General features: G+C 37.0%; 1 protein-coding gene across 2 annotated transcripts in view; it reads left to right on the top strand.

Annotated features, from left to right (window-relative positions):
* Positions 1-14,313, top strand: part of ccny (cyclin Y) — an 81,800-nt gene that overhangs the window by 53,230 nt on the left and 14,257 nt on the right. For both annotated transcript variants that reach the window (XM_069191229.1, XM_069191228.1), the window contains 4 exons: positions 1,448-1,548; positions 3,376-3,411; positions 4,281-4,338; positions 4,674-4,793. In XM_069191229.1, the coding sequence (XP_069047330.1) occupies positions 1,448-1,548; positions 3,376-3,411; positions 4,281-4,338; positions 4,674-4,793 (315 nt within the window). The remainder of the gene's footprint in view (positions 1-1,447; positions 1,549-3,375; positions 3,412-4,280; positions 4,339-4,673; positions 4,794-14,313) is intronic.

The raw sequence follows: 14,313 nt of genomic DNA, 5'->3' as shown, positions 1-14,313 counted from the left end.
ATGAAGGAGACTTTGTTTTAAGTCTGGGTTTTGTAATCAGTTAGGTGTGATTACCCATATAAAGTCCCACTTTTGAGCTTACTGAGAGTTAGGCGGACTTGAGCCAACCTTTTACAAGGCTGCAAAGTGAGCCCTGGGCGTCGCAGCCTGCCTGTAAGCTTTCAGTGTCGTCTCTTAGAAATGTCGCTTGTCTAGACAGTGCCAACTCTCCTGTGAGGTCTCCTGTCTTTACATCTTGGCTCACAGTGATGGCTCCTGCACCAACAAGGGGAGGGGGGTGCAAACTGGCCCACCCATTGACCCATTCATTCATTGACCTATGTTGTGACATCTAGGTGTGTAGGACATTCCCTTAACACTCAGAATGTATCTGGTTGCTCTTCTCTGGACTGCTTCAAGAGCACCAATAACTTTTCCATAATGTGGTGACCAAAACCGAACACAATATTCTAAATGAGGCTTTAGTAGTGTGTCATAAAATGTTAACATAACATCCCTTGTTGTAAATGCTATACTTTTAGATACCCTAATATTTTTGAATTTTTTATTAATTTGTTCACCATATTATCTGGTTGATGTAGATGATGTCAGCATAAACACTTAAGTCTATTTCATAAGCAGCCTTTTATAGCTCAGCATTTCCCATATTCTATTTATAACTTCCTTTTAGTACGTGAAGGCAAAACATTGCAGCCATCTACATCCAGTGTCATTTGCCAGGTGTTCGCCCAGTCATGATCTAAATCTTTTTAATTACATTTGCTGCTTCTACAGTGCGCAGATCTATAGTAACTTACTTCACTTACTATACTGGAATCCAATAAGTATCAATTGGGTAGAGCAGCAGTCCTAGTACTTCCTGTGGTACTCCTTACTTGTACCTTCTGTTTTCTGTTTATTAACACTTCTCGTTCCAAACACTTGTGATTCCATGAATACCTACCGCCTGCAATTTGAGACTTAACTTTATGAAAAGTATTCTGAAAAGCTAAAAACTATAGTTATAGTATGCTCTATGTATATTTGTTGCTGTTGTTGTTCGTTAAAAGACTCAAGCAAGTTGTTTAAGCGAAACCAATTTTTTTTTCGAATCCATGTCGACTAAGTCCTCGGATATTATATCCGTATGTCATCATCTCCACAGCTTTATGTACAGTTGGTTTAGTGCCAATTAGAGGAGAGGTGCACCATTCATCGACAGTTACTGGGAACTTGTTTACAGTTTCACTGGTAGCTAAAGGAGTCCTGGCTGCTTAGTTCCAGTACTACCCCTGACTCCACCGAGACAGTTGCACCCAGTGCTTAAGGAACATAGTCACAGAGTGTGTAACTTAACCCAGGCTAAAAAAAAAATAATCATCTTTATTTAAAATAAAAACATTCCTGCGTCAATGCGGTATATTTTCTTGTGTAAGTTAACTCCAGAACAATTTTCTTTTTTTTCCAGCATCCGCCTGGGCAAATGAGACGTAAATACAGCTCCTGTTCCACAATTTTCTTAGATGACAGCACAGTTAGTCAGCCCAACCTCAAGTATACTATTAAATGGTGAGTAGAGGACAAAACAGTTATGTGCTTTTCATGGATTGTCTTCTGGAAAAATGTGATCCCCCTGGTAGACCGTGGAAGGTCAGTAGTTAAGAATTCATTAAATGTTATTTTTTATAACATGATAATCTTCCAAATTGTACTTTGCAACTCATATATTTTTAAAAATATATTGAACCAAAGTGGATGTTTATTGTGCTGAAAGCCTCCAAAATGGCCACACTAAAACGAGAGATTAATCTGACTGAGGCCATATGAAGTTAGATTGGTTAGATTACAGATTACAGATTTTGGAATATTTTGCACTTTAGGATAATTTTTCTCTTAAAGCACAAGAAACAGAGAGCAGCAATATGAAAACTATGCCCTTATTTTGTAATTTATTTATGCAGTTCGAGGTTGTGTTATACGTTATATACATTATGGATATTAATTTAGACAAAACAGCACAAACGTCTGCATTGTATTGTATATGTGGATAATATACAGTATACACCCGTACTTCTTTGTATGTTCTTTTCATAAAAATTCAATTCTACACAGCATTGTTACCCACGTTTCAAATAACGAAAGTCAACTTCAAAACTACAAAGAAATGATACAAAGAAAAATTTTGAAACCTTCTCCAAATGTAGAGGGTAAAGAGGAAGGTGTCATATGACTCATATTTTTCATATCGAGTGTACACATCACATTAACAGAGCCTTCGGAGTGGCACGAGAAACGTGATACTGTTCGCTTCGTGTGTTGTTTGCTATTGTTTGCGCTCTTAGCTTTCGTAAGCATATTTATGGTTAAGACTTCATAATGTAAAAGTGTTACGAAAATTAAAATTATGAGTGGGTGTGAAATTACACATAAAGCAAATTAAGTGGTTACTGTACTGTATGATCAATGATGTCTAACTAGGTAGGCAGTGTTTTTTATGACTAAAAATGCAAACCACAGTCTGAATGTTAGTTACTATTGTTTCTTTTACCATTTTTTGGGGCGACATTTTTGGGGTCCGGAACCTATCGTAATTTTTCCCCATAAGAAATAATGACAATAGATTTTTCTTTTATGAATTTTCGCTATACAAAAGAGCTTCTGGAAGCGAATTACGTATGTAAAAAGAGGCACGGCAGTCTTGTGCGAATGCTGTGTGTATTTATACATATTTACAGTATGTGGCAGAGCCTGTCACACAATCTTTAACAAAAAGGAAGTGTTATAACTTGTATGGTCAGACAAAACTGCAGTGTTTTTCTCACTTCAAGAGAGCTAAAGGCTTCCAACGATTTCGCATCTTTTCATCAAGATTATGCAAAACACCACTGAGTGTTGGCTCTTCTAAAATATATTTTCAGTCAAAAGCAACTGAAAGCCATGCAGAAATTAAGCTAGACATTCATCATCAAATATACAATATGTTCTTTTTAATTGGTTTAAGTTAAACCATTACTTACAGTTCAAAGGGCTTTAACCCAAGCTCTTTGGAAGGTAAAACTGCAAATTCTTCACGTAACTACTCCAAGGATTTGTGCTAGCTGGTGTCTAAGAAGTCAAAGGTTTGACACATATAGGAACATTAGAAAGGTGTTGTATGAATGCCAGCAACATAATTGTAAGCTGATAAGTATAGTTTTTGGAGAAAGAAAAATATACTGTTTGTCCATTAAAATGGAGAAAATGGGGCACTGAACACAAAGGTTTCTGGACTCACATCTGTACTGTAAATACAGGCCATAATTTGGCAGAGGGTTAATCCTGTGATCAGTAAAAAAGTAATTTGTAAGAATGTGACTCATGAAAGAAGTTGGCCATTAATATCTCTTTATTTTACAGTGTAGCGCTTGCAATATATTATCACATAAAGAACAGGTAAGAAAATGTTTTTTTCCATTACCTAAACTGTAGTCTGGAAATATATGATATTTGTAAATGTGTTTTTCATCTGTTTATTTTTAACATCTTAGCAAGCGAGGATAAAACAATTACATAAAGTGCTGCATATCCACCCCAATGTTTTTCCTGGAAGGAGAGGCATCATTTGCAATTAAATATGGGAGTACTGTTTGCATGAGTACAGTAAAGGCAGTATTGGGTGCCTTTAGACCTGGGTTAGAGCTACACCCAGATCTGAAATGTCATGCCCTTTTGTATATAACCCCGAAAATCTACAGTTCTGTCTAACCAATTAATGCCCTGCTATTCAAAACAAGTGTTGGTAGGATGATGAAAAAAAACTCAGAAAACTCATTTTTTTCATAAAACATTTTTACCCACCAGTTGTGAAAGAGCCAGTTGTGTGTTTTTTACGTCTTGGCTCACAAATACAAACCCTGGCACTGCACAAGGGAGAAAGAGAAAGTTGAGACAGACTCCTCCTACCTGCCTGCCTTTGAATCACTTATCTTTTAACACATAACAGGCAACTAACCTGAGGTTCAGCACCGATTGGAGGTGAGAGGCATCCTGCACTCCCAACAGCATGCCTGCAAGTGCTTGGGAGGCCACAGTGGTCAGCTGGTGGCGTGACCCAGACTACAATCCTTGATCATAGAGCTGAACCTTAGAGCCATTGATCCTTTACCAACTGAGTCATTCAGGATGCTCGTAAATTAAAATGACTTTGATGTATTTAAACAGTTTAGTTAGGAGTAGGAATGAAGTGGTTTCATTTGTAGATTACAGATTGTGGACTATTTACGTATGTTCGATTGATACAACTGTATCTTTCCTCGTTTCAGAGACACGGATGGAAGAATGTTGTTAGACATTTTTGATGAAAAACTCCATCCGCTCACGGTAACTATTTGTTAATGAACCTAACCATGTGTGGACACAGCTTCTCAAAATCACTTCAACTTCTGCTGTATACAAGCTGTTGATCCTAGAGCTAATTCACATACAAATGAGGCCACACTCAGATTATGATTATCCATTTTGTATTGCTGTTCTTTTAAAAATAAATTTTAAAATGTATTTAATTTTCAATGCTGAGGCAAAAAATGTCTTAATTGGTGTGATTCATAGAATGTTTTTTATCCCATCATCTGAACGGAAGTAAAACACTTTTAATTTTGCCCCCTAAAACCAAATAGTACATCTAGCAATGTCTGCCTTGTTTGTCATCTCTCTAGAAGTCTGAAGTGCCGCCAGACTACGACAAGCATGACCCAGAACAGAAACAGATCTATCGCTTTGTGCGAACGCTCTTCAGTGCTGCTCAGTTGACTGCAGAATGTGCCATTGTAACACTGGTGAGTCCACTGCTGCCTCCTGGGTGCAGCTCTTTGAAACTGGTTTATGGGGAAAAAAATCCTTAAGCTCAGGAAGACTGAGAGCGTGTTTGGTGAAAATATCTAAAAAGTAAAAGTAATACATAAGTCATACATGCCGAAGATAGTCATATTGAGTGACTACAACTGTATCTTGTGAAAATGTTTTAAAGTCCTAAATAATTGTTCCAAGGTGGATCAATTTCTCTCAGTGTTTACACTTTACAAAGAGACCGGATATCTTTAGTCACACCATGTGGATGACAAGGCATTGAACTTCCAGTTTCAGTGGTCTGAGAGAGCAGGGTATCATTTTGGAAAACCACATCTTCAGGTTTTGATGAAAGAAATAATGAAAAAATATTTTAGTCAAAGAGGCAGAAATGTATTGTATGTGTAATGAATGTAATGACCTGAATCAGATCAAGGCACAACTGCTGTTATTAATAAACTAGAACAACAGAAGGCAGAGATACTGTGCCTTAAACAGTACGGATCAACACTTACACAGATGAATCTTTTAAATGAGAAATACATTTTCATTAAATTCATCAATAAATTGTGCTTCAAATGCAAAAGTATAGCCAGCCTACTGTTCTTTTTACACAGTGCTCTATTTACTTGACTTTTTAAAGGGTTCTTTCTCAAATGCAGATTGCTTTCAAATGTAAATATTAATTATCTTGTGTGGTCAGTGTAGATGTGTATAACATAGCGCTGCAGTTCAGTCAGCATTAAATTAATGCATAAATAAAAAACAGCAGGAAATAATGGATTCTTTTTTTTCCCACATTTATCTTATTTGTGACTATATAGTTTGGCACCAGGCTGAATTAAGGGAATGGGGACTGAATATATCCAGGACACTGAGGGTTTAGAATTATTCTAAATGCAGTTGGCTTCTGTGCAGTTGTCTGTACCCTGTTAAAGAAAGATATCTGCTGCAAAACCTCTAACGTTATGTTTGAAATTCTGTTTAGTCTAAGTCATTACCACAAACATATCCTTAGCTGTGGATGACAAATGCACAGGTGTGCGAATGCTTGGAACATACCACTTTGTATTGTCTGAACGTTTGTGCCCCCAGTGGGAGCTGACAAATGTTGTGAGTAATTGAATAGGGCTTCAGGATGATGGTTATGAGTTTATCTACTGCTGCTAATAATAGCGAAAGGAGATTGTGATTTATAGTATTTCCTCCCTTCACTACCCATAAACCTGTTGTGAAGATCTTGCCAAAAGCCACTAACCGTCTCATTCACAGTTTACTTTGAATTTCATTGACCTTGTGATTTATTTGCTGTGGAGGGAAAGGTGGGAGAGACCAAAAAGGTTTTGGTTTTTCTTCATGAATCCTTCACCTTTTAGAACTTAGGAAAAGCGCTTGCTTAGCAGGGTGAGATTGCTTTCTAATATATGACACCCACTTATTTTGTGTACAGTAGCAGTTGTTACTGTTATTACTGTTATTGCAGTTGCCTTAATTGAGGTATTGAAGTGAGGTATTTTTTGTTGAAAAACTGTTTTTGTAAGGTTTATGCAGCAGACGTTTTATATGGTTTTCTTAAGGTTTTATTGCTAGAATTCGCTTTTTGTTCATGGGATTTGTTTCTCAAATAAATTGCAGTATTTCACACTTGCTCTATTCATCTGTCAGTGGGTTGCAGTCTTAATTATCAAACTAGTCTGGGGGGGGGGCATTTTTTAACACCTGTGGGCAGCAGGATCTGTGTAACATAAAACACCAGACATTCCTCCTCTGATCTCTCCCTTCTAATTTGGAAATAGACAGCCACACAGTGACAGGTGTAATCCCTGGACAGCCTGTGAACTTCAGTTGTAGCTACCCAGGCAAGTCTAAAAATACCAGCATATATTCCATAAGAATACAATAAAACTGGCTGTGTTGTATTGTTTAAAATGCTTCTTATTTATAAAACCTCATATGTACAATAATGTATTTGATCATTAATACAATGGTAATTAAAAGAAGATTGTTTTTTAAATCAAAATATTATTTCTAGTAGACAGGGTGAATATTTTCTCAGCAATTTACAGTGGTAAATTGATTTCCTGATTTCTTATTTTTTTGCATGTTTGTCACACTGAGATGTTTCAGATCATCAGACAAATTGAAATATTAGACAAAGATAACACAAGTAAACACAAAATGCAGTTTTTAAATGAAGGTTTTTATTATTGAGGGAAAAAAAAAATTCAAACCTACATGGCCCTGTGTGAAAAAGTGATTGCCCCCTAAACCTAATAACTGCTTGGGCCACCCTTAGCAGCAACAACTGCAATCAAGCGTTTGCGATAACTGGCAATGAGTCTTTTACAGCGCTGTGGAGGAATTTTGGCCCACTCATCTTTCCAGAATTGTTGTAATTCAGCCACATTGGAGGGTTTTCGAGCCTTAACCGCTTTTTTAAGGTCATGCCACAGCATCTCAATCGGATTCAGGTCAGGACTTTGACTAGGCCACTCCAAAGTCTTCATTTTGTTTTTCTTAAGCCATTCAGAGGTGGACTTGCTGGTGTGTTTTGGATCATTGTCCTGCTGCAGAACCCAAGTGTGCTTCAGCTTAAGGTCACGAACAGATGGCCGGACATTCTCCTTCAGGATTTTTTGGTAGACAGCAGAATTCATGGTTCCATTTACCACAGCAAGTTTTCCAGGTCCTGAAGCAGCAAAACAGCCCCAGATCATCACACTACCACCACCATATTTTACTGTTGGTATGATGTTCCTTTTCTGAAATACTGTGTTACTTTTACGCCAGATGTAATGGGACACACACCTTCCAAAAAGTTCAACTTTTGTCTCGTCAGTCCACAGAGTATTTTCCCAAAAGTCTTGGGGATCATCAAGATGTTTTCTGGCAAAACTGAGACAAGCCTTTATGTTCTTTTTGCTCAGCAGTGGTTTTCGTCTTGGAACTCTGCCATGCAGGCCATTTTTGCCCAGTCTCTTTCTTATGGTGGAGTCATGAACACTGACCTTAACTGAGGCAAGTGAAACCTGCAGTTCTTTGGATGTTGTTGTGGGGTTTTTTCTGACCTCTTGGATGAGTCGTCGCTGCACTCTTGGGGTAATTTTGGTCGGCCGGTCATTCCTGGGAAGGTTCACCACTGTTCCATGTTCTCGCCATTTGTGGATAATGGCTCTCACTGTTGTTCGCTGGAGTCCCAAAGCTTTAGAAATGGCTTTATAACCTTTTCCAGACTGATAAATCTCAATTACTCTGTTCCTCATTTGTTCCTGAATTTCTTTGGATCGCAGCATGATGTCAAGCTTTTGAGGATCTTTTGCTCTACTTCACTTTGTCAGGCAGGTCCTATTTAAGTGATTTCTTGATTGAGAACAGGTGTGACAGTAATTAGGCCTGGGTGTGGCTAGAGAAATTGAACTCAGCTTTCCATGTGATGTGATAAACCACAGTTGATTTATGTTTTAACGGGGGGGCAATCAGTTTTTCACAAAGGGCCATGTAGGTTTGCATTTTTTTTCCCTTAATAATAAAAACCTTCTTTAAAAACTGCATTTTGTGTTTACTTGTGTTATCTTTGTCTAATATTTCAATTTGTTTGATGATCTGAAACATTTCAGTGTGACAAACATGCAAAAAAATAAGAAATCAGGAAGGGGGCAAACACTTTTTCACACCACTGTATCTGTTGTTTAAAATAACACATAAATAGATACCACAAGAAAAAAAAACAATAAGAGAATTGACATATTTAAAGTGTCCTGAAAATGCCACTTATTTTGAATGTAATTTTAGTTATATGTTGTAAAATGATGATTTATTCATTTCATGACAACTTATTTCACCACATGCTCTGAAAGTACTATACTGTAAAATGCTGTAATAAAGTTGAGATGCCAGGTTTTCTTCCGCATGTAAAAGGTTATAAGGGGAGGCCATTTTGCTTATCTACTTTGGTTTGGTAGCCAGTAACTAATTGATCTAAGGATCTTATCTAGCCGGTTCTTATAAGAAGCCAGGTTATCAACTTCAACAACATGGCTTCTTCCGCACTCCCACAAGCCTTTGTGTAATGATGTGCCTTCTGCTCTCCATTTTCTCCACATGCACTTCAGTGTAGTTTCCACTTGTGCCCTCTCGTTCATGTTTCACTCTTGATTTTGATGAAGGCCAATGGGTTGACTAATACTGGTACTTGATTCCCTTGTAGTCTTTTCTGATCAAGCCAAAAAAGGATCAAGTTTCCTCCTTGGATCCCTGTCCTGTTTGACAGTTTGCCCTGCCTTTAAAGTAACCACATATTAGCTGTTAACTATTTGGTGGAAATGGAAAAAATGACTCCCACTTTGTAAAACCTAAACTGTAAATATCTCCCTCTTTACAGTTTAGGTTATCCCCCTACCGCTGTCTCAAAAGTATTGACGTAATGTAACTCAAAAGTCAAATTGAGTTTTCTCTGTTACACGGTTCAGTGAATTTGGATGGTAAAACAATGTTTAGGCCAGATTTAATCAAGTCATAACCTTTTAGTTTGACAGAGGCATCCTGCTTTTACCCTGTTGATATGTGGCCTCATGATTATCGGGCAGTGGTGGCTTACATTTTTATTCAGTCTGTCTTCACCTTTTTAAAGTGTTGTAACCATTCTTAATTCAGTCTTGTACGTTGCCAATGCTAAACAGCACCCAGATGCTGTAAGGTGGAGTTCCCAATCTGTGGGAGCTGCCTGTCAGAATAATGCCATTAAATCCAGTGCCAAAATGATCTGCTCAGACATGCAGGTATACATTTCAGTACAGCACAGAACAGGTAGAAGTCAATTCCTGCACTGAAAAATTGAAAAAATAAACCAACGTTTTGCCATTTTCAGGAGCCACACATGCTGAAATGTCATGTTCGTTTGCTGCCTGCATACTGATACAGCTCCCCATGTGAAATTCCTCAGTATTTCATCTCTCAGTACATATAAAACAGTCTTGCTGTAAATTAACAGTGCCCTACATGATGATAAAGTACTAATGTACTCCCTCTCCATGGGTTATTTAAGGGTTGTGTTGCTCAAATCTCCGCAAAACATGAAATTCAAGTGCATTTTACCATAGCAATCCTTTCTTAGCCATTGAGTGCATACATCTAGAGAAATCCCATTTTGCAGCGATCCTTCCTAGTTTTCCCTAGCTGTGTCTGCAAGTGAGGAAGGAGGGATAAGGGACAAGAGAGCAGAAGTGCAGGCTCACCAGGGTTCGTTGTCCTTTAGTGGTGAACAGGTGGGTGCTGATCGCAGAGGGGGGCAGAGAGTGAGAGAGAGAATGTAGCAGCAGCAGCTAGCTGTCCGTGAGCTAGAGAGAGAGAGAAAGGAAACTTCCACCGTTTATATAGTGGAAGAGAAGTGAAAATACCCGACACTGCAACGTTTAAATAACTAAACACAAAATAAGATACACCGTAAATACCAAAAATTAATAGAATGAGATAATGTGCAGATGTTACCACACAAGTTTAAAAGCAAAGAGAGACTGAAGTGTAAAACGGAGCCCTGCTGGTGACCGTATTACTCATACTTTCCGCGATTCATCCACAGAGGGTACATACTGCACTACCTGCTCTTTACGTATATAATGTACATTTTCAGTAACTCAAGCATTTTATTAGGGGATCAATGGGAGATTTTTACATTAAGTCAAATGTATGTACGTCGAGTCTTTCATAACCTGGGACGCGGGTGTGTATTAATTAAGAATTAGTTATAAGCTGTGAAGTGTCACGGAGTTGTCAATTTTAAAGATGTTCAAATTTGAATCTTATTAGAAAATGTGACTAGGGAATGTGCTGGACACTAAAGTGTAAAATTACATTGACATACTGCAGGGGCTGTGGGTAGGCAGACTATAATGAAAATTGCTGAAACAATAAGTAAAATCATCCTGCCATCTTCAAATTTATGATGTTGGAGAACACTGAGCTTAAGGCATATGCCAACCCAGGTTCACAGTGATCTGCAGTATCAGAAATTGAATGATTTTCAGTGTCCAGGATGTTTTATCTATAGAAGTTTCCCTATAAATAGGGACTACAGCAGTCTAGAACTCCGAGACTTGTTTGGTGTACTCAGCTTTGTCTGGGTGTGTGCAACAGAAATGGTCTCGGAACTGTCTTATACTTCTCACTCGGAATTGTGCGAGCTACCCTATAAATAAGCTTAAAAGAACGAATAACAGAGCAAATAATTTTTTTCACAGAACATTGCCATTATTTAAGTCCATTATATGTGATTTTTCAGCAGTACAGATGTGAAGAAAGGTGGCTCCGATTATTATTAACATTCTTAATAATAACAACAAATGTAGTAATAATTAGTCTATTTTTTTAATTGACAGTAAGAACCTTTGCTTAATTAAAGATTTACTTTTTATTAAAGAAATATGACTACCATTCCCTGATAAGCTCGACAGTATAGAGAGCCATTTGTTTAAATTCTTTCAAAGGCTGATGGTTATCCAAGGTTGAACTTAGCTTTGCATAGATACTACTAGGAAAACGACTGTGGTGAAATGTAGAACATATACTGATCATCCAAAGAAGTAAAATACTTAGTCTGTAGAGAAAAACTGATATTTAGTCATTTTGAGTAGAACTTGGGTGTTGGGTTTGCCAGAGTCATCTCTGCTGTTTTTTTTGTATTTCCTTAGTTAGATTCAAGGACTGTGGGTGTTAGATTTCCTGCAATAAAAATTCCCTGCTTCTGTAAAGACCCCCCACAGACTTTTGCTGGCTTTGCTGCTCAAATCTCAAGTTTAGTAACACCCCATGCAATGATATTTCATAAAAGCTTGGAGGCATTTTGCTATCCCCAGTGTGGTTTGCCTATTCAAACAGCTGATGTCCATGTGAGCAGTCTCTTCTGACAGCTTTAGAAAACAATAGTGGCTTGTCTTACAGTATCTGTCTTTGCCCTACAAATAGGTTACACAGTTTGTTTTACAGTACATTTACATTTCACTAAGAATAATTGTATGTCAATTTCGTATTAATTTATCCACAGTATATTCTTAACCTTTGAAAGGTCTGGGTAAAATGTAACAACATACAAATCCATTTTCCGCTTGCTTCACTAACAAAAATAACTGATTTCCTACTTACACATCTGCAAATTAAAGGACTAAGGAGTCGGTCAGAAATAACATAAATTGTGATTGAATTTTAAAAATATCCTCTTATACATTTTGTCCATCAGGCCAAGTTTGGTCATTAGGCACAGGGACTAAAGAATAAATAAAAGTTTTATTTTTTCAGGAAATACAGGTGTCAAGAGTATAGGTGACTCCAGAATTGGTTTATCAATAGCTTTTTATGTTACTCATGGTGCAAACTCCTGCACAATGCTATAAAATGCTGTTTGATATATTTTTGTGTTGCGTTCTTCATCCAAATAAAGACCATAACGATACTGTTATTGTTTTTCTGGTAATGGAATTTTGTCTCTGTGTATTTTGATTTGTAACAGTTCTCTTACACAAGTCTTAATCAATGTTCTTTTACCTTTTAATAATAACTTTTATTTATAAAACACTTTTCCAAACCCAATGATACTGTACATAGTGATAATGGAAAAAAAAAGTTTTAAAAAATTATCGAACAAAATGTACAGGATAGAATGTAGGCCAATCAGACATTTGTTTACGTTTTAACATTTTTCTGTATCATACAGTCACAAGCTGTAATCATGCAGGGCTTCGGAGTATATTTTGGTGTTTTTTTTTCTACTGTGTAGAAGATCCAACAGTGTTGTCCACAGATGAATAAAATCCATTAGTTTGCACAGTGTTCTGTCAAGCTCACGTAATACTGTAAGTCTGGGCTGTTATTTTATGTTGTGTGGGGAAAAAGAAACAATTCCACTCCTTCATAACTCTTAAGAGGCCGTGAAAGCAGTAAGCCGAAGTAGGGGCCATCTCTGCTGTGGTCAGCACAGAGTTTATTAAGTTACCCGTAAACAATCCAGTTGTTGGAGTGAGCCCACAAATGAGGCGGAATTTTTCCATTGTCAGAAGCAGGCTTATTAAGTCAGAGCATGTTTCAGTGGACAGATTAACTTGAACAGGGTTCTTCAGCAGATTTTTTAAAATCGCCTCAAACTCCACGCAGCTTCCAATGTGATATTTCACATGTAACTAGTATTTGTGCACAAATCCTGTGAGAACAAAACATACCATAACATATGGTATATAATATATATACCATATATAATATATATGTATATAATATAACATAACATATACCATAACATATGCTTCTGTGATTAGGAGACCGACCTGACATGGCCCTGGGTAAAATCCTTCGAGAGTATCATCTGTGGGACAGAAGGCCACAGGGATTGCTTGAGATACTGGTTCAGTTATCTGTGCTAGTATACTGCGTGTATTCCTGCTAAAGGGTGGCAGACATCATGATTAGATCTGAAGACATACTTGGGTTTTAAGATATTCTCGCTTTATACTAATCCCAGTTGGTCAACTAGATGTGTCAGTATTAAGTCAGAGCATGTTTGCGATCTAGCTTAAGGTAATTAAAAGGAATTTCGCTGCCATCGCAAGTTCTGCTGCAGAGCATTTTTAAACCTGGTTATTACATTATGGGTTGATCTTTTTGGTATGAAGTTTTTTTTTCATATTGTTTGAAAGCATTCGTATAAGGTTTTAATGTATATACAGTTTGTATTGTGCCCATCATGAGCAGTTGCTCTGAATGACCTCAGAAATATCAATTTGAACTTCAATTCAAACAAAAGCTGAAACATTTTTATCTTTAAAACACATTCTAAACTAAGTCAGCCTTTCATAATATTAGATTTTTTCTGACATGTACCCTAAACTGGAAGATTTAATAAAGCCCAATTTACAGTTAGGGTTTAACTTTGTTCTAGTAAGGTTTTTTTTCCCATTATTCCTAATCCTTTAAAAACAAATTGGAATACTTGCATAATGCTTCGTTTAATTTTTCTCTGGACTACATATTGCACATAGTTATTATTGTGAGTATCATTAGCAGTTTCCCTAAATGCCCTCTAAAGTATCAATTTGAACTTCAATCCAGAAAACAGCTGACACATTCTTAAATATCGGTGCAAACACAGCCACAGCTAACCGAGTCAAACTTTCATAATAAAATTAACTTTTTCCTAAGGTTTCTCAGAAAATTAGATCTCCTTCTTGACTGATTATTGCACAGTTATTATTGTGCCCAACACTAGTGGTCACTCCAAAGGAGCTCAAAAGTATCAATTTGAAACTCAATTAGATCTACAGCTGAAGCAATCTTAATTTACACAGTGATCACACAACCACAACTCCAAACAGAGCCAGACTTATAATTTATTATAACGTCAAACAGAGTTAAACTTCATTATAATGTTAACTTTATCCCAATACATACATAGTTTGGAAGATTTTTTGTGTTAATTAATTCCAAGTATTGATTAGCTTTCTTCTAAAAATAAACCTCCAATATAATATC

Source organism: Lepisosteus oculatus, chromosome 6 (assembly GCF_040954835.1).
Source record: "Lepisosteus oculatus isolate fLepOcu1 chromosome 6, fLepOcu1.hap2, whole genome shotgun sequence".
Lineage (NCBI taxonomy): Eukaryota > Metazoa > Chordata > Actinopteri > Semionotiformes > Lepisosteidae > Lepisosteus > Lepisosteus oculatus.
Note: the sequence above shows the minus strand (reverse complement) of the source record. Positions and strands in the feature narration are given on the sequence as shown.